General features: G+C 45.8%; 1 protein-coding gene across 1 annotated transcript in view; it reads left to right on the forward strand.

The window, feature by feature from the left end:
* Window positions 1-21,244, forward strand: part of LOC124605919 (UDP-glucosyltransferase 2-like) — a 139,633-nt gene that overhangs the window by 83,641 nt on the left and 34,748 nt on the right. The window contains exons 3-4 of the mRNA XM_047137873.1: window positions 5,206-5,393; window positions 13,266-13,725. Of these exons, the coding sequence (XP_046993829.1) occupies window positions 5,206-5,393; window positions 13,266-13,725 (648 nt within the window). The remainder of the gene's footprint in view (window positions 1-5,205; window positions 5,394-13,265; window positions 13,726-21,244) is intronic.

Below are 21,244 nucleotides of genomic sequence, written 5' to 3' on the forward strand. Positions count from 1 at the left end.
GCTAGCTTTATTGTTCTTTGAGGTCTTAATTGATTCTTCAGTTTCTTTGATAGAGATAAATCTTCTACTAAATTATCATGAGCTTCTGGACATTAAGAACATGGTGAAAATATTTTTTAAATATTCACAATTTTCAGTGTTGCTTAAGCTGAGTTTTCCGTTTTCATTTACGAAACACACACTAGGTGTTTATTATTATTACTGTTATTATTATTATTACTAGGTATTGCTGATTTACTACTGTTTTTCTGGTCTTCAGTCTCCACGCCATCTATCTTATCAACATCTCTTCATCTCTGCATAAATTCTCCAATCGATGTTCATTTTAACTTGCCCTGTGTTGCCGAACTGAAAATGTGTATTGTCAACCAACCCCTTGTTATACGCAAGGTGTGCCATAAATTTATTACTTCCACAATTAGATCCAATACTCCTCATTAGTTAGCCGATCTTCCTATCTCACGTTCAAAATTCTTCTGTAGTCCAAAATTTCATAAGCCTCTGTTCTCTTCTTGTCTGAATAGTTTATGCTCTAGATTTCACTTCCGCACAAGGCCACTCGCCTGGCAAGTACCTATAGAAAAGACTTCCCGAGAATTAAATTTATAATTCATGTGAATAATCCGCTCTTTTTCGCGACTGATTTTCTTGCTGTTGCCAGTCTGAATTTATATCCTCTCTACTTCGCCACACATCAGTTATTGTGAAGCTGAAGTAGCAGAACTCACCTGTCGCTTATAGTGTCTCATCTCCACGTCTGATATACTCAGCTTCGTCTCATTTAATTCGGCTGCATTCCATTACCATTGTTTTACTTTTGTTGATGTTCGTCTCATAACCTGTATTCACGACACGACTACGAGGTGGAACCCAAAATTTTCGGGACTGGTGCTGCCATCTGGAAATTAGGAGTACTAGATCTTTGCACCGCTACGTTGCGAGAGCTGCATATCTGATGAGTCAGTGTGCGGAGTGGCATTCAGCTGAGAGGACGTGTTGTGTGTCCACCGTGATTTCCATGATACTCTGTGTTTGGTGTGTGGCGATTTTACGATGGATCTGCGAACAGAACAACACGGGTGTATCAAATTCTGTGCGAATCTAGGGGAAAGTGTTACTGAGACCCTTGCAATGATTCAACAAATGTTTGGGGGAAAGAGCATGCACGTACGACGAAGCAACAATCGTTCCAGTGGAAGAGCCCGGGCTCTCCAAGACCCAAAAAAGGGAGACAGGTGAAGAGCAAAGTGAAAAGCATGATCATCGTTTTCTTTGATACCAAGGGAATTGTACACAAAGAATTCGTCCTACCCAACCAAACAGAGAATTCCGCATACTGCTGTGACGTTTTGCGATTGCTCTGTGAGAACGTGCGGCGACGATGACCAGAACTTTAGCGTCAAGGGAAGTGGCTGCTGCATCACGACAACGAGACGTGACACACGTCCATGCTCACCAGGACCTTTTTGACAAAAAACAACATATCGGTTGTACCCCACCTACCGTTAAAAAAAGAGTGTGAAATCATATGGGACTTAATTGCTAAGGTCATCAATCCCTAAGTTTACACACTACTTAACCTAAATTATCCTAAGGACAAACACACATACCCATGTCCGAGGGAGGACTGGTACCTCCGCCGGGACCAGCCACCGTAGGTATTCGCCGGATTTGGCAGTATGCGACTTCGCGCTATTCCCAAAACTGAAACTGAAGTTGAAAGGCCACCGGTTCGACACTCTAGAGAGGATTCAAGAAGCATTGCTGGCGGTGATAAACAGCCTCAAAGAACAGGACTTCCAGAAAACGTTTGACCAGTGGCAGAACCCCTGGGACCGGTGTGTACGTGCATATCTGTACTACTTCGAGGGTGATGGTGACCATTGCTCCAAAAGTAAGGTTTTCAACAGATGGCAGCACCAGTCCGAAAAATTTTGGATAACACCTCGTATATTCGTGGAATTCAACTGCTCTTCGAGGTTGTTTGCCGTCTCTGACTGAATTACACACTCCTCGATAAACATCAAAGTTTTAATTTCTTCTCCATAAACTTTGATTTCTTTCTCAAATTTCTCCTCATATTTTACATTGATTCACTAATGATGTCCGGTTAGATTTAAGTAACACCCAAATTTCCTACTCATAGCAGGCGAAATAATTGCGTAAATATACAGATAGACTGAGGCTCTACGTCATTCTTAGACATGTAACATTAAATGGAAAATTATTTTGGCATCTTGAATTTCCATATTCTTATGCAAGTAATGCAAACAAATGTTACCTCATTTTCTCTGCCTCGTGATGACTGGGTGTTGTGTGATGTCCTTAGGTTAGTTAGGTTTAAGTAGTTCTAAGTTCTAGGGCAATGATGACCATAGATGTTAAGTCCCATAGTGCTCAGAGCCATTTGAACCATTTGTTACCTCATTATCGCTCAGAATGAGTTCCCCAGATAGCGAAGCAGGTCTAAATATCTTAAGCACGTTTCGTAACCGAAAATACAGTGTGTACATAAAGTCCGGGAACACTTTCAATTATTTATTGCACAAGAACTACACGTAGTACTGATGTTATACATATTGTATTTTGAACATTCGATATGCGATACCCGGCAGACGTCAGTACGGTAATGGAATTCTTGCCATACCCCTCCCAGCATGGCATCGTCGGCTGTGGCAGTAGCATCACTTATTCTCTCCCGGAGCTCTGCTACATCACGTGGTAGAGGCGGTACGTACACCAGATCTTTAATGTGTCCCCGCAGAAAAAAGTCACACGGAGTGAGATCTAGTGATGGGGAGTCCATTTCATGAAACGGCTGTCGCCTTCTGTAGCACAGCCGATCCATCGATGCTGCAGCTCCGTGTTCAGGTATCCACGAACTTCACGATGAAAATGGGGTGGAGCCCCATCCTGCTGAAAGATGAATAGAGAGTCCGATTGCATTTGAGACATCAGCCGTTGCTGCAACATGTTCTAGTAGGAATATCCAGTGACAGTGCTCTCGGCGAAGAAGAATGGCCCGTACAGTTTTCATCGTGACAAGGCACAAGTAACATTTACCTTAGGGGAATCACGCGCAAATTCAGTGCATTCGTGTAGATGCTTTGTACGCCAGATTCGACAATTATGCCTGCTCACTTTCCCATTAGTGTGAGAAGTGGCTTCGTCGCTAAAAATTAAGCCGTTAACAGTACCATCCCCATCCTCATTCAGTTGTTGCAAATGTGAACAAAACTCAAAACGCTTGACGTTGTCGTCGTCATTGAGCTTCTGGACTACCTCCAATTTGAATGGTTTCATAGACAGCTTCTGTCACAGGACTTTCCACACTGTCGCTGGAGCCATTTCGAATTCACGTGATGCCACACACCAATTTCTTTGGACTCCTTATGAATGTCTCTCGTACGTGCTCCACATTCACTTCACCTCATACTGGGACGTCCGCTTCTCTTTGCCGGGCACAAGCAACCCGTGGTAATGAATTTGTTGTGCCAGTGGTAAATGGTCTTCTTTGTTGGTTGCTTCTTACCGTACTTGGTCCTAAACGACCACTGAACAGCTCTGTAGCACATCTGTTTCTGTCGAACTCCAACACACAGAACGCTCGTTCCACACCAGAATTCGCCATGTTTGCGACTAGCGCTGACTATCGGCAAGTTACCAAACTACGCTGTGGCGGTATACATGAAAAAAAAAAAAAAAACTTTCACGGTTTCTCTTCAAAATGACATATGTATGATATCTGTACAATGTTTGGTTCTTCTGCAATCAATAATTGAAAGTGTTCCCGTACTTTACGTACACCCTGTATATACACTATAGGATGAAAGTATCCAGACACCTAATAGTAAGCGTTAATATGAGATGTATGACACCATGCATTCTCCTCGGAACACTGTCAATGAATCTCTGTTGAGGAATTGCAACCCATTCTTCTTCTAGAGCCGAAACCAGACAAGACAGTGGTATTGAACACTTGGGTCTGGAAAGAAGTAGACCTTCTGACTCACTCCAGAGGGGTTCCATTGGGTTCGGATCTGGACTATGTCCATGTCACACCATTTCAGGAACGATATTGGCCACAAACCACTGCCACACAGAATGCGTTGTTTTTCTGACAGAGCCATCTTCTCTGAACTGTTCCTTTACTCTATGCACTCCACGATGCCATAAAATGTGTTCATATCGTTCCGTATTAAGACTTTTCTTATGTGCAAAAAGCACCGTAACATCGCCTCACCTGTACTTCCCTGTAGCCACCACACATGACAGGTAAAGTGTTCCCTGCATTCACCAAACTCAGACCCATCCAGCGGGTGTAGCGTGAAACATGCCTCCAAACCATTGGTTCCAAGTCATCCAGTGTCCGGTGACCACCTCGTGCGTCTCCTAGCACTGACCACAGACATGTGTGACATATGAGGAGCTTCTCGACCATTCTAGTCCATTGTTTTTAACTCCATAAATACAGTTATTGTGTTGCCTGGAACGCTGGTAACGCTTTGTAACTCACAATTGATTCCTTCCGCTGACTTTATGCTATTTTTCACAGTCACGCTCCGCAATGCTTGACGGTCCATGTCCCTCAGGACATGAGATCACATTTGTTTTCTTTTAGCTGTGGTTCTTCCTTCATATTTCCACTTTACAGGCACATCACCAAGTCGCCGTGGATAGCTTTTGAAAGGCTGAAATGTCCGTGACGTATTTGGCGCTCGGTTGACAGACTGACCAAAAATGTTGTTACTACTTCTCAACTCATAACACAACACTCGCCACGTTCTTTTGCATCGACTATTTTGCCTCTGATGACGTCTAATGGTCAATTCCGTATTACACAGTGATTTCTGGAGGCTTTTGATCAGATAGCGGATAGTGACAGATGGTGTCAGCTCATAGTGTCGGACTGTTAGTCATCATCTTGTTGAATACATATTACCAATGAGTAATGTAACGAAAAGGTTCCTGGGTTAGAAGACTGAACAAATCAGTCATCTTAACCAGTTTTATTATTTTCAGTGGGAAACTGCTGACAGTCAATTTTCTCCGGGAAACTGGACCGTTCGGCTGCGAACCTCAGACAGCACAGGGCCCGTTTCGTGTACTACATGTGTCATATGGATAACCTGCCTTCGAATAATTTCTTTTTTGAAGCACTCAGTGAACGTCAATTTTTATTTTGTCCAACTTTCTGGTTCACAGAAGCCTGTGAAGAACTTGACCGAGGTGGACATATCGCCAGCGTACAGGTACCTCCGGAAGTCCTTCGACTGGATGGAGATGGCATCGCACGAGTGGGACCCCGTGGAGATGGTGTGGAGCATGGAGGACATGTCGGCCCCCATCTGCGAAGACGGCCTCAATAGTCCAGAGATGGTCGACTTCATGAAGTACGTGCACCACTGCGAATCACTTTCTCCCAGCAATCTGTTGCTTCAGCACCACAGAGTGGGAATTTCTGTGGAGTGAGCAGAGCGTACTGCGGATGTGCCTGCGTCAAACAGGAAATCTCACGTTTCTTCAGTATAACGACCTTTGTTAACATTACGTGAAAAGGCAAAATTTTTCATATTATACGGATTTGCCCCGTTTGTTATTAACAGCAATGGTGTTGAATTTTTGGTTCTACGAATGCAGATGGTCCTCAAAGCAGGGAAACTAACTTTCGATGGTACCAGTTTCCAGGTACCACACACGTCTAATTGCCGTTATGACATTAGTAAGAAGCATTTCAAGTATCGACTGAAGTTGAGAGGCATTTAACGAAGGCATAAAATTGTTGGGATAATTTATGTGAGTGTGTTGCCATGTATTTAGGAGACAAGTGCTGGTTACCGAGCGAGGTGGCGCAGTGGTTAGCACACTGGACTCGCATTCGGGAGGACGACGGTTCAATCCCGCGTCCGGCCATCGTGATTTAGGTTTTCCGTGATTTCCCTAAATCGCTCCAGGCAAATACCGGGATGGTTCCCTTGAAAGGGCACGGCCGAATTCCTTCCCCGTCCTTCCCTAATCCGATGAGACCGATGACCTCGCTGTTTTGTCTCTTCCCCCAAACAACCCAACCCAACCCAACAAGTTCAAAATGGCTCTGAGCACTATGGGACTTAACTTCTCAGGCCATCAGTCCCCTAGAACTTAGAACTACTTAAACTTAACTCACCTAAGGACATCACATTCGTCCATGTCCGAGGCAGGATTCTAACCTGCGACCGTAGCGTTCTCGCGGTTCCAGACTGTAGCGCCTAGAATCGCTCGGCCACTCTGGCTGGCCAACCCAAAAAGTACTGGATAAATAGTGTAGAACGAGAGTGAACTATTGGTCAGTCCGTTGAATAGCAACATTTTGAGCAATTTTCACCTACGTGAAAGATCTGTGCGTTACAATGTCGGTACTCCGTATAATGCAGGTCTCCAAACCATTGTGTCATTTAGAATGAATATGTGCAGTTAATACTTTAGTTTCCATTAGGATAAACGAAGATATATGATACCAGAGTATGGGGACAGAAGAATTACGTCGTTAGAGGTATTTTAAACGATTTGCTATCAGTATAGTACCTCTAAATGCGATGTTTCTCGGGACACGTTCATTTTAATGAGATGGGATGGCATTACACAATTCCGCGATAGCATATTCATTAACAGAGCGTGGTGTCTGTACCTGTTTTTCTTATAGCAAAAAACGGACAGGTACATCTGAACTATGACACTTGCTGCAAATAAGCGAAATGTCTTTGCACTTATCTACGAGGGTTGGAACTTAAATAGGGGCAACTATTTATTCACAACCGATACAAAAGAGTTACATGTTTGCCTCTCTTACTGTCCTTCAAAGTAGTCACCAGCGTCGTGTAGATCCCGTTGCCAACGATTTGGAAGGCGTAGTATACCGTTAGCAGAGCCTGTTCTGTTGATGGTGCGAATGGAGCGGTCTAAAAAGTTATGGTGATTCTCGTGTACGACTGTGATGGTGTTATCCTAACGCATTACGTTCCTACACGGCAGACCGTCAATGCACAGTATTACTGTTCGTTTTTGGGTCATCACCTGCGACCATCTTTGCGAAAGAAGCGGCGACACTTTCTGCGCAACCCATCCACCATTTTGCACTACAATGCGCGGGCGCATACAGTGCAAACCGTGGCTGCTCAGTTCTGTCGCTGGGACTGGGAAGTACTGTACCATCCAGCATACTTCCCGGACTTAAGTCCTCGTGACTTTGATTTTATTCCGAATATGAAGGGACCACTTCGTGGCATTCGCTTCAGAACTGTTCCAGAGATTCGACAGCCAGTAGACAGCTCCAACGGGTTATGCACAACACTGGTGACTACTTTGAAGGACAGTAACAGGCCTAAACATGTTACTCTTTTGTATCGATTGTAAATAAATAAGTTCCAATCCTCGTATTTAAAGCTGTAACGTAAGTAAACTATTAAGTTGTCTGCGAAACGCATGTCAAAATCCATATTACTTTTGAGTGGGATCAGTCGGTACTAGTGATCTAATGACGTCCAAAGCCTGCTGCACGTTTGTGGACAGAAGTTGAGAGGTTCCTTTTGGGAGCAACGTACGCGGGCGCGCTGAAAATAAATCCATCCGAATTTTCTATGTGATATCTCTTTAAGATTTTTAAATGAAATATGCTTTATACTTAGCTTTCGTAGATGTAGAGAAAGCCTTTGATAATGTTAAATGGGATAAGATGTGTGAGGTACTCAAAAAAGTAGGAATGGACCATAAAGATAGAAAAATGATATGGAACCTGTACAAAAACGAGACAGCAGTTATCCGTGGACGGACAAAACAAGAAGAGGTGCAGATACGGAAAGGTGTCCGACAAGGTTGCGCAGTATCCCCTGTTATCTTTAACGTATACATTGAAGAGGCGCTGAAAAAAGTAAGGGAAAATTCACAGACAGGTGTAGTAATTCATGGGCAACGAATAGATATGATAAGATATGCCGATGATATAGCTGTCCTGGCTGAAAGTGAAGAAGATCTTGTAGTCCTACTGAATAGAATGGATAAAGTTATGGGTGAAGAATATAATATGAGAATTAATAAAGCAAAAACAAAAGTAATGGCATGCGACAAAGAAGATCAAGTGAAAGTCCAAGTTCATGTAGGCAATGAACTGCTTGAACAAGTTGATAAATTTACTTATCTGGGCAGTAATATTACCAGGGATGGAAGGAGCAAGGCAGAAGTGAGAAGTGGAATAGCTCAAGCAAAGGCTGCTTTTAACAAGAAGAAAAACATATTAACATCTAAGAGCATCAGCCTTGAAACCAGGAAAAGATTTTTGAAATCATATGTGTGTAGTGTGGCATGCTATGGGTGTGAAACATGGACTCTCGGGACAGAGGAACAGCAGAAGCTAAATTCTTTTGAAATGTGGTGCTATAGACGCATGCTCAAAATAAAATGGATCGACAAGGTCACAAACGAAGTGGTTCTGGAAAGAGCAGGTGAGAAGAGAAACTTCTGGAGTTTCATTGTTAAAAGAAGAGTGCAATTTACAGGCCATCTATGAAGACATAAAGGACTCCTGAACACAATCATAGAGGGATATGTCGAGGGAAAAAGACCAAGAGGAAGACCACGACTGAGGTACATGGATCAAATCGTGAAAGATGTGGGATGTGACACCTACAAAGAAATGAAGAGAAAAGCTGAAAGACGCACAGAATGGAGACAAGCTGCCATTGTAGCTGTTGCAAACCAATCCTTGGATTGACCACTACAGAAGAAGATACTTTATTAACATTCTACATCTTTATTGTTGATATCTACCCTGTCAACGAACACATTTCTCCCAACGAGATACATAACTTGTAATTGGTGTGATGAATGGCAGCTGCCTCTAAATGTGGAAAAGGATAAGTTAATGAGGATGAGGAGGAAGAAAAAAAAACAGTTACGTTAGGTTGTAGTATTACTAGTGTCCTGTTTCACACAGTCAAGTCGTTCAAATATGTGAGCGTAACGCTGCAAAGCGATCTGAAATGGAACGAACGTGTGTGAACTGTGGTAGGGGAGGCGAACGATCGACTTCGGTTTATAGGGAGAATTTTAGCCAAAAGTGGTTCGAAGATAAAGGAGATCGCATATAGGACGCTGGTGCGACCTATTCTTTAGTACTGCTCGAGTGTTTGGGATCCGTAGCAGGATAGAAAGAAGACATCGTAACAATTCAGAGGCGGGCTGCTAGATTTGTTACCGGTAGGTTCGGACAACACGTAACTATTACGGAGATGCCTCAGGAACTCAAATCGGAATCCCTAAAGGGAAGGCGACGTTCTTTTCGAGAAACACTACTGGGAGAATATAGAGTACCGGCATTTGGAGCTGACTGTGAAGCGATTCTATTACAGCCAACATTCAATCCCAGTAAGTACCACGAAAATAATATTAGAGATTTACGAAGGCGTATAGAGAGTCGTTTTGCCTTGCTCTGTTTGCGAGTGGAACAGGAAAGGAAATGACTCCTAGTGGCACAGGGAACCCTCGGCCACGCACCGTACCGTGGCTCGCGGAGTGTCTATATAGATGTAACTGTAGATGTAGACTGATTTTTGATTCTTCGTTGTAGAATGTTTGACTTTATTCATGGAGCCACAACTTCACGCCTGCTGCATTGCCTCGTTACTATCAGAGCAAAGTCACCGAAGGTGTCCTTTCATTTATGGAAACAGATGGAAGTCGGATGGGGCCAAGTCCGACGATGATCGATGACAGTGACCTCGAAGGCATCGTATTGTTGCAGAATTCGCAGAGGTCGTGTGAGGCGTCGTATTATCTTGCTGAAGCAGAGAGTACTCCATGTGTCGATGATGAGAAACTTGATTATTGCAAGCTGTTTATTACGCACAAACATACACTGAAGCACCAAAGAAAGTGGTATAGGCATGCCTATTAAAATACAGAGATAGATAAACAGGCGGAATATGGCGCTGCGGTCGGCAACGCCTATATAAGACAAGTGTCTGGCGCATTATTAAATGGGTTACTGCTGCTACAATGGCAGATTATCAAGATTTAAGTGAGTTTGCACGTGATGTTATAGTCGGCGCACGAGCGATGGGACACACCATCTCCGAGGTAGCGATGAAGTGGGGATTTCCCAGTACTATAATTTCAGGAGTGTACCGAGAATATCAGGAATCGGGTAAAACATCAAATCCCCGACATCGCTGCGGCCGGAGAAAGATCCTGCAAGAACGGAACCAACGACGACTGAAGAGAATCGTTTAACGTGACAGAAGTGCAGCCCTTCCGCAAACTGCTGCAGATTTTAATGCGGGGCCATCAACAAGTGTCAGCGCGCGAACCCTTCAACGAAACATCATCGATATGGGCTTTCAGAGCCGTCATCCCCCTCGTGTAGCCTTGATGATTACACGACATAAAGGTTTACGCTTCGCCTGGGCCCGCCACCACTGAATGACCCGACTGAAGACCTTCTCCTCCGAATATTTTTTTCCTCCCTCACCATCACCTGTGCCACTATCTATATCTGCCCTGCAGCTCCTCTCCCAATCGACTTCATTTCCCATGTTGAGCATACCTTCTCCACCTATGTGATCGCTGCTGACGTCAACACCCACAGCAGTGACCCTGCCACCATTCGGCAGTGGCATCAGTTCCTTACCACCCTCCATGGTGACCTTGTTCCTCTCCTAGAGCACAACCGTCCCGAAAGTAACTCCACCCCCTATGATACCCTCGCTTCCCCCAACCTCCTTGGTCTCATCGCCGTTGACGTCCTCGATCCTGTTTGTAGTGACCATCTCCCTGTCCTTCTCTGACTGGGATGCCTTGGAGCGTGCTGTTTAGAAGAGATCTCCACCCTCTCGTACTCTTTCAGATTTATGGACAGCCCTACAGGATTCATAGTGTCAGTTTCCTACAGCACTACTAGGACTATTGATGACTGGAAACATGTTGCTTGGTTGGACGAGTCTCGTTTGAAATTGTATCAGTGGATGGATGTGCACGGGTATAGAGACAACCTCACGAATCGATGGGTCCTGCATGTCAGCAGGAGACTGTTCAAGATGTCGGAGGCTCTGTATGGTGTGGGGCACGTGCAGTGGGAGTGGCATGGGACCTGAGATACATCTAGATACGACTCTTGACAGGTGACACGTACGTAAGTATCCAGTCTGATCACCTGCATCCCTTGATGTCTATTGTGCATTCCGACGGACTTGAGCAATTCGAGCAGGACAATGTGACACCTCACACGCCCAGAATTGCTACAGAGTGGCTCTAGGAACACTCTCCTGAGTTTAAACACTTCCGATGACCACCAAACTCCCCAGACATGAACATTATTGAGCATATCTGGGATGCCTTGCAACGTGCTCTTTAGAAGAGATCTCCACCCCCTCGTACTCTTACGGATTTATGGACAGACCTACAGGATTCATGGTGTCAGTTCCCTCCAGCACTGCTTCAGACATTAACTGAGTTCATGCCATGTCGTGCTGCGGCACTTCCAAATGCTCGCGGGGCCTCTACACCACATTAGGCGGGTGTACTACACTACTGGCCATTAAAATTGCTACACCACGAAGATGACGTGCTACACACGCGAAATTTAACCGATAGGAAGAAGATGCTGTGATATGCAAATTATTAGATTTCAGAGTTTTCACACAAGGTTGGCGCCGGTGGCGACACCTACAAAGTGCTGACATGAGGAAACTTTCCAGCCGATTTCTCATACACAAACAGTAGTTGACCGGCGTTGCCTGGTGGAACGTTGTTGTGATGCCTCGTGTAAGGAGGAGAAATGCGTACAATCGCGTTACTGACTTTGATAAAGGTCGGATTGTAGCCTATCGCGATTACGGTTTATCGTATCGCGACATTGCTGCTCGCGTTGCTCCAGATCCAATGACTGGTAGCAGAATATGGAATCGGTGGGTTCAGGAGGATAATATGCCGTGGTGGATCCCAACGGCCTCGTATCACTAGCAGTCGAGGTGACAGGCATCTTATCGCGATGGCTGTAACAGATCGTGCAGCCACGTCTCGATCTCTTAGTCAACAGATGGAGACTTTTGCTAAATAAGAACCATCTGCACGAACAGTTCGACGACGTTTGCAGGAGCAGGGACTATCAGCTCGGAGACCATGGCTGAAGTTAACCTTGACGGTGCATCACAGACAGGAGCGCCTGCGATGGTGTACTCAACGACGAACCTGGGTGCACGAATGGCAAAACGTCATTTTTTCGGATGAATCCATGTTCTGTTTACAGCATCATGATGGTCGCATCCGTATTTGGCGACATCACGGTGAATGCACATTGGAAGCATGTGTTCGTCATCGCCATACTGGCGTATCACCCGGCGTGATGGTATATGGTGCCATTGGTTACACGTCTCGGTCAGCTCTTGTTCGCATTGACGGCACTTTGAACAGTGGACGTTACTTTTTAGATGTGTTACGACCCGTGGCTCTACCCTTCATTCGATCCCTGTGAAACCCTACATTTAAGCAGGATAATGCACGACCGCATGTTGCCGGTCCTGTACGGGCCTTTCTGGATACAGAAAATGTTCGACTGCTGCCCTGGCCAGCAGATTTTCCAGATCCCTCACCAATTGAAAGCGTCTGGCCAATGGTGGAAGCGGCAACTGGCTCGTCACAATACGCCAGTCTCTACTCTTGATGAACTGTGGTATCGTGTTGAAGCTGCATGGGCAGCTGTACCTGTACACGCCATCCAAGCTCTGACTCGATGCCCAGGCGTATCAAGGCCGTCATTACTGCCAGAGGTGGTTTTTCTTTGTACTGATTTCTCAGGATCTATGCACCCAAACTGCGTGAAAATGTAATCACATGTCAGTTCCAGTATAATATATCTGTCCAGTGAATACCCGTTTATCATCTGCATTTCTTCTTGGTGTAGCAATTTTAATGGCCAGTAGTGTAGTTTCTTTGGCTTTTCACTGTAGTTACGTTACATACTGCCATGTTACACGCTACAATTCGGAGCCCTCTAACGTCAGAGGGTTGCAACTTGCGTCAGTAAAGCGGGAAAGTGAACTGAGCAAAATGTATGGCATGTAATATCCAACCACTATTGGGAATAGAATAAAAATTCGGAATATTACTCTTCAGCACGCCCTCGAATGTTGGCGATAAAATTCCTGCTCTGCGCCTCTGAATGCTCACTCGACATACATTCCTGCTCTTCAGTACTGAAAACACGTAAATATTTACTCACGTGCATGCTTTTCCAGGTCGCCGCCCAAGTTCGACCTGTACATCATGGAGAGGTCACTGGTGCCGTGCTTCTACGGCGTGGCTCAGGCTGTGGGCTCTCCACCGATGGTTGGCATCGTGACACTCGGAGCCTACCCTTACACCCACTGGACGCACGGAAACCCGGACAACCCAGCCTACTCTCCATGGTGGATCCACGCTTACTCGGACCACCTGTCGTTTTGGCAGAGACTCTACAGCTCTTATGTGTGGCTCTACTTTATTCTGGTGTGGTTCAATGTGGCGTTACCGAAACACGACGCAATACTGAAGAATTACTTTGGTGCTGGAGTGCCAACAATCTACGAACTCGAGAGAAATTTCAGTCTCATGTTCAGCACCAACCATTTCACCGAAAGCTACCCCCGACCGAACCTTCCCAATTTCGTGGAACTCACTGGCCTACACATCCAGCCGGATACTAATCCTCTTCCCAAGGTACAGCTTATGTATTAGTACCTATAATTTGTAATCTATAGTTGTAAGTAATCTGACCATGTCTTATTTTGTCATTGAACAGTGTTGTCTAGGTAGTCCAGCTTGAGAACCATGAAGTGTTCTGAACGAGTTGAGGGATAAATTTGTAGAGAGAGTATTGGAACAACTTCTGTGCTTTATACCATCTTCCAAGCACGGTGGACAAAATATTCATCACCTCCAAGGGACATCACTCCTTTAGCTTTGATAAGAGCTCCAGTTCTTCGAGTTAGTCCGCAAGTTTCTTCTGGTATGCCAATTACACCTGAAGCCGCTCGTTGATGATTCGATGCTGTAGAAAATTCCGGGAATATATGTTGCTACTTGCTGTCAAATGATTACAGTTTCAGGAGAAATAGCTTCACAAATTGAGCAAGTTAATAACATGTTGGTTCATCTGCGGCCCTTATGGGAGCAGTTATTCAGTCAGGTATTGATTGACAGATGATGATGATGATGATGATGATGATGATTGGTTTGTGGGGCGCTCAACTGCGCAGTCATGAGCGCCCGCACAAAGTCCCAAATTTTTCGCAATGCAGTTTTTACACAGTCCAATCTAGCCACTGTCACGAATGATGATGATGGCGAGGACAACACAAACACCCAGTCCCCAGGCAGAGAAAGTCCCCAACCCGGCTGGGAATCGAACCCGGGACCCTGTGATCCAGAAGCAGCAACGCTAACCATTATACCACGAGCCGTGGGCTTGATTGACACAATGTTTGTATGTCTTGCTGAGGGAGATCGTGCCAAATTCCGTTCAACTGTCGCGTGCGGGCGGGCATTGTCTTGCTGAAATGTAACCCCAGTATGGCTTGCCACGAAGTGCAACAAAACGGGGTGTAGCAAAACGTTGACGAACTGCTGTGCTATAAGGATGCCGCAGATAACAACCAAAGGGGTGTGATGTGAAAAGAAATGACGCCACAGACCGTCACTCCTGATTTTCGGGCCGCAAGGAGGGCTACAGTCCAATTGATATCCCACCACAGTCCAGGGCGTTTTCGGCCTGGAATCCCATTAAATGGAGTAGAATTGTCTGTAAGTGGTGTCAGGCAGCAGTAACCGACCCTGACAGACGCAGCAACAGGGAAGTAACCGCTATTGTGTCATTTACGAGTTCCTAACCAGGAGCGAATTTTATTGTATCTTCTGTGTGCTTTAATAGTTTAGTTTCTTGAGTTTCTGCGTGTAAATTTAAAATCTAATAGCCACAGTTCTCGCGTTTTCGTTTGCGTCAGAAAGTAAACCGATTTTGTGACATACTACAAGTTCCTTATCAGGGGCGAATTGTTTAGTTTCACGAGTGCTTCGGTAATTAGGTTTTCGAATATCTGCGTATTACTAGACACAGTTCGTGGGTTTCCGTGAGCGTCCAAAGTAGAGTTGCGCAGCACGTGCCGATAGTCCGTTTACCTGCATAGTTTAGTTTTCCACGGTCTTTACTATGGACATGGACTGCGATTGTTGTGTGCTGATGCCGAGTTGGTGACACTTCGCTCTCAGCTTCAGGCTGTGGTGGCTTCGGTTACACAGCTTGAGACTGCAGTCGATGGGCACCACTGTTGTGAGCCGGCCGTGGGGATCCAACGAACGTCCTCCTATCGGTTCTCACCGGTGGCCAACCCAGTTACTTCTCGCACTGACCCCTCACCTGTGGTCGAGTGGGAGGTCGCCCCGGGCTGAAGCAGGTGGCGAAAAACTTCCCAGGCGGCCGCACTCAAGGCCTCCCCGGTTTGTCTGAGAAACAGGTTCCAGGTGCTGTCTGTGGCTGACACTGTCGCTGAGCCGAGTTCTGTCGCCTGTCCTGTTTCAGAGGAAAACTCTCAGCCTGCAAGATCCGGCAATTGCAGAGAGTGGGGTTGTTGGTAGTTGGGAGCTCCAACGTTTGGCGCGTTATGGGGCCCCTTAGCGACTTAGCTGACAAGAAGGGTAAGAAAACCAACGTGCAGTCCGTGTGCATACCGGGTGGAATCATTCCAGATGTGGAAAGGGCCCTCCCGGATGCCATGAAGAGCACAGGGTGCAGCCAACTGCAGGTGGTTGCTCATGTTGGTACCAATGATGTGTGTCACTTTGGATCAGAAGAGATTCTCTCTGGTTTAGAGCCGCTAACAGAAGTGGTAAAGGCTGCCAGTCTTTCTTGCAAGATGAAAACAGAGCTGACCATTTGCAGCACAGTCGACATGACCGATTGTGGACCTCTGGTACAGAGCCGAGTGGAGGGTCTGAATCAGACGGTTCTTCGACCGTCTAGGCTGCAGATTCCTCGACTTGCGCCAAAAGGTAGTTGGGTTTCATGTCCCACTGAATAGGTCAGGTATCCACTATACGCAGTAGGTGGCTTACGGGTAGCAGGGGCTGTGTGGCGTGGATTGGACGGCTGTTTTAGGTTAGAGAGTCTCGGGAAAACACAAGAAGGGCTTCAGTCACAAAGGGTGCAGGAAGAACACAGGCGAACGTAGATACAGGAGCCATCGGTATAACAGTTGTAAATTGTCGTAGCTGTGTTGGGAAAATACCACAGCTCCAAGCGCCAATAGAAAGCACTGATGCTCAAATCGTTATAGGCACTGAAAGCTGGCTAAAGCCGGACATAAGCTCAGCCGAAATTTTTGTGAAGAACCTAACGGTGTTCCGAAAGTACAGGCTAAACACGATTGGCGGTGGCGTGTTTGTTGCTGTCAGAAGTAGTTTCTCTTGTCGCGAAATTGAAGTAGATACTTCCTGTGAGTTAGTATGGGCAGAGGTCATTGTTGGCAACCGGAGTAAAATAATAACTGGATCCTTTTACCGACCTCCCAATTCAGATGATAGAGTTGCTGAAAAGTTCAGAGAAAATTTGAGTTTGATTTCAAACACATACCCGACTCAAACGATAATTGTTGGTGGTGACTTTAATTTACCCTCGATATGTTGGCAAAAAAACATGTTTAATTCCGGAGGTACGCATAAAATATCATCCGAAATTGTGGTAAACGCATTCTCTGAAAATTATTTCTAGCAGTTAGTTCATGAGGCCACGCGAGTAGTAAACGGTTGTGAAAACACACTTGACCTCTTAGCAACAAATAATCGTGACTAAATAACGAGCATCAAAACAGATTCAGGAATTAGTGAACACCGAGTAGTCGTAGCGAAATTGAATATTGTAATTCCCAAATCCTCGAAAAATAAAAGAAAAATATACCTGTTCAAAAAAGCAGATGAAACTTCACTTGACGCCTTGCTAAGAGAAAACCTCCACTCATTCGAAATTAATAATGTAAGTGTAGACCAGGTGTGGCTTGATTTCAAAGAAATAGTATCGGCAGCAATTGAGAGATTTATATCAAATAAATTAACAAACGACGGAGCTGATCCTCCTTGGTACACAAAAAGGGTTAGAAGACTGCTGCAGAAACAACGAAACAAACATGCGAAATTTAAACAGACGCAAAATCCCCAATATTGGCAATCTTTTGGAGAAGCTCGAGATTTAGCTCGGACTTCAACGGGAGATGCCTATAACAGTTTCCACAACGAAACTTTGTATCGAACCTGGCAGAAAATCCAAAGAGATTCTGGTCGTATGTGAAGTATGTTAACGGCAAGAAACAGTCAATGCCTTCTCTGCGTGATAGCAGTGAAGACACTATCGAAGACAGTGCTGCCAAAGCAGAATTACTAAACACAGCCTTCCGAAATGCGTTCACAAAAGAAGACGAAGTAAATATTCAAGAATTAGAATCGAGAACAGCTGCCAACATGAATAACGTAGAACTAAATACACTCCTGGAAATTGAAATAAGAACACCGTGAATTCATTGTCCCAGGAAGGGGAAACTTTATTGACACATTCCTGGGGTCAGATACATCACATGATCACACTGACAGAACCACAGGCACATAGACACAGGCAACAGAGCATGCACAATGTCGGCACTAGTACAGTGTATATCCACCTTTCGCAGCAATGCAGGCTGCTATTCTCCCATGGAGACGATCGTAGAGATGCTGGATGTAGTCCTGTGGAACGGCTTGCCATGCCATTTCCACCTGGCGCCTCAGTTGGACCAGCGTTCGTGCTGGACGTGCAGACCGCGTGAGACGACGCTTCATCCAGTCCCAAACATGCTCAATGGGGGACAGATCCGGATATCTTGCTGGCCAGGGTAGTTGACTTACACCTTCTAGAGCACGTTGGGTGGCACGGGATACATGCGGACGTGCATTGTCCTGTTGGAACAGCAAGTTCCCTTGCCGGTCTAGGAATGGTAGAACGATGGGTTCGATGACGGTTTGGATGTACCGTGCACTATTCAGTGTCCCCTCGACGATCACCAGTGGTGTACGGCCAGTGTAGGAGATCGCTCCCCACACCATGATGTCAGGTGTTGGCCCTGTGTGCCTCGGTCGTATGCAGTCCTGATTGTGGCGCTCACCTGCACGGCGCCAAACACGCATACGACCATCATTGGCACCAAGGCAGAGGCGTCTCTCATCGCTGAAGACGACACGTCTCCATTCGTGCCTCCATTCACGCCTGTCGCGACACCACTGGAGGCGGGCTGCACGATGTTGGGGCGTGAGCGGAAGACGGCCTAACGCTGTGCGGGACCAAAGCCCAGCTTCATGGAGACGGTTGCGAATGGTCCTCGCCGATACCCCAGGAGCAACAGTGTCCCTAATTTGCTGGGAAGTGGCGGTGCGGTCCCCTACGGCACTGCGTAGGATCCTACGGTCTTGGCGTGCATCCGTGCATCGCTGCGGTCCGGTCCCTGGTCGACGGGCACGTGCACCTTCCGCCGACCACTGGCGACAACATCGATGTACTGTGGAGACCTCACGCCCCACGTGTTGAGCAATTCGGCGGTACGTCCACCCGGCCTCCCGCATGCCCACTATATGCCCTCGCTCAAAGTCCGTCAACTGCACATACGGTTCACGTCCACGCTGTCGCGGCATGCTACCAGTGTTAAAGACTGCGGTGGAGCTCCGTATGCCACGGCAAACTGGCTGACACTGACGGCGGCGGTGCACAAATGCTGCGCAGCTAGCGCCATTCGACGGCCAACACCGCGGTTCCTGGTGTGTCCGCTGTGCCGTGCGTGTGATCATTGCTTGTACAGCCCTCTCGCAATGTCCGGAGCAAGTATGGCGGGTCTGACACACCGGTGTCAATGTGTTCTTTTTTCCATTTCCAGGAGTGTATGTTCGGAGTAGTGAAGCAACTTGAATCACTTAATGAAAGCAAGTCTTCTGGTCCAGACTGTATTTCCTTTCGGAGTATGCACTAGCTCCATATTTAACAATCATATACAACCGTTCGCTCGACGAAAGATCCGTACCCAAAGACCTGAAAGTTGCACAGGTCAGACCAATATTCAAGAAAGGTAGTAGGAGTAATCCACTAAATTACAGGCGCATATCGTTAACGTCGATATGTAGCAGGATTTTGGAACATATATTGTGTTCGAACATTATGAATTATCTCGAAGAAAACAGTCTATTGACACACAGTCAACATGGGTTTAGAAAACATCGTTCCTGTGGTACACAACTAGCTCTTTACTCACATGAGGTGCTGAGTGCTATTAACAAGGGATTTCACATCGATTCCGTATTTCTGGATTTCCGGAGGCTTTTGACACGGTACAACACAAACGGCTCGTAATGAAATTGCGTGCTTATGGAATATCGTCCCAGTTATGTGACTGGATTTGTGGTTTCCTCTCAGAGAGGTCACAGTTCGTGGTAATTGACGGGAAGTCATCGAGTAAAACAGAAGTGATTTCTGGCGTTCCTCAAGGTAGTGCTATAGGCCCTTTGCTGTTCCTTATCTATATAAACGATTTTGGAGGCAATCTGAGCAGCCGTCTTCGTTTGTTTGCAGATTACGCTGTCGTTTATCGACTAATAAAGTCATCAGAAGGTCAAAACAAACTGCAAAACGATTTATAAGAAATATCGAAATGGTGCGAAAAGTGGCAGTTGACCTTATATAACGAAAAGTGTGAGGTCATCCACATGAGTGCTAAAAGAAACGCGTTAAACTTTGTTTACACTATAAATCAGTCTAATCTAAAAGCCGTAAATTCAACTAAATACCTAGGTATTACAGTTACAAACAACTTAAATTGGAAGGAACACTTAGAAAATGCTGTGGGGAAGGCTAACCAAAGACTGCGTTTTATTGGCAGGACACTTCGAAAATGTAACAGAGCTACTAAGGAGACTGCGTACACTACGCTTGTCCGTCCTCTTTTAGAATACTGCTGCGCGGTGTGGGGTCCTTACCAGATAGGACTGACGGAGTACATCGAAAAAGTTGAAAGAAAGGCAGCACGTTTTGTATTATCGCGAAATATGGGAGAGAGTGTCACAGAAATGATACAGGATTTGGGCTGGAAATCATTGAAAGAAAGGCGTTTTTCGTTACGACGGAATCTTCTCACGAAATTGCAATCACCAGCTTTCTCCACTGAATTCGAAAATATTTTGTTGACACCGACCTACATATGGAGGAACGATCACCACGATAAATGAAGGGAAATCAGAACTCGTACGGAAAGATATAGGTGTTCATTCTATCCTGGCGCTATAGGAGATTGGAATAATAGAGAATTGTGAAGGTGGTTCGATGAACCGTCTGCCAGGCACTTGATTGTTATTTCCAGAGTATCCATGTAGATGTAGATGAAGTGATGAGTCACGCTTCGAACTAAGCCCCAGCGACCAGCTGAGACGTGTCTGGAGACATCCTGGACAGTTTTGGGGTACCAGTCTGAGTATCGCTTGTCATACCGCCAAACAACCAGGAGTGATGATCTGGGGTACGAGTTATTTTCACAGCAGGACCCTTTGGTTGTCATCCGCAGCATACTGCAGAGCCGTACTTCGCCGATATTCTACACCCAATTTTGTTGCCTTCATGGAAAACGATCTTGGGCTTACATTTCAGCAAGACGATGCCCTCCCACGCAGGGCGAGAGTTTCCACTGATGGCCAGCAAGGTCAGCGTATTTCTCCCCAATTGAGGACGTTTGGAGCATTATGGGCAGCGCCCTCCAACCAGCTCAAAGTTTTGTTTTAATAATCTAACGTGCCAATTGGACACTCTTTGCTCAGAGGGCCAACCAACAACTCTATCAAACACTGCCAAGCTGAATAATCGCTTGCAGAAGTGGGCCATTGCGATATTGACTTGCTCCATTTGTGAAGCTCTTTCTCTTGAACAAATCACCAAATTTTTCTGAAATTGTAATCATTTGTTTTTCGATACATGTAAGTCACGTTTACCGACTCCCATCCCATTTGGATAATTCCTTCGTGGTGCGTCTGTTTTTCTTTGTCCTACAGCGTGATCGCATTTTCTGTTAAATAATGATGGGGCGATACGACGGGCCTGTAGAGGTTCGGTAAAGTCCCTGAGTGTTCGTCAAAAGAGAACGTTAGCTAGCAGTTATTGTGAACGTGGCTATGGTCATCTTGTGAG

The sequence above is a fragment of the Schistocerca americana genome, chromosome 3 (assembly GCF_021461395.2).
Source record: "Schistocerca americana isolate TAMUIC-IGC-003095 chromosome 3, iqSchAmer2.1, whole genome shotgun sequence".
NCBI classification, from domain to species: Eukaryota; Metazoa; Arthropoda; class Insecta; order Orthoptera; family Acrididae; genus Schistocerca; species Schistocerca americana.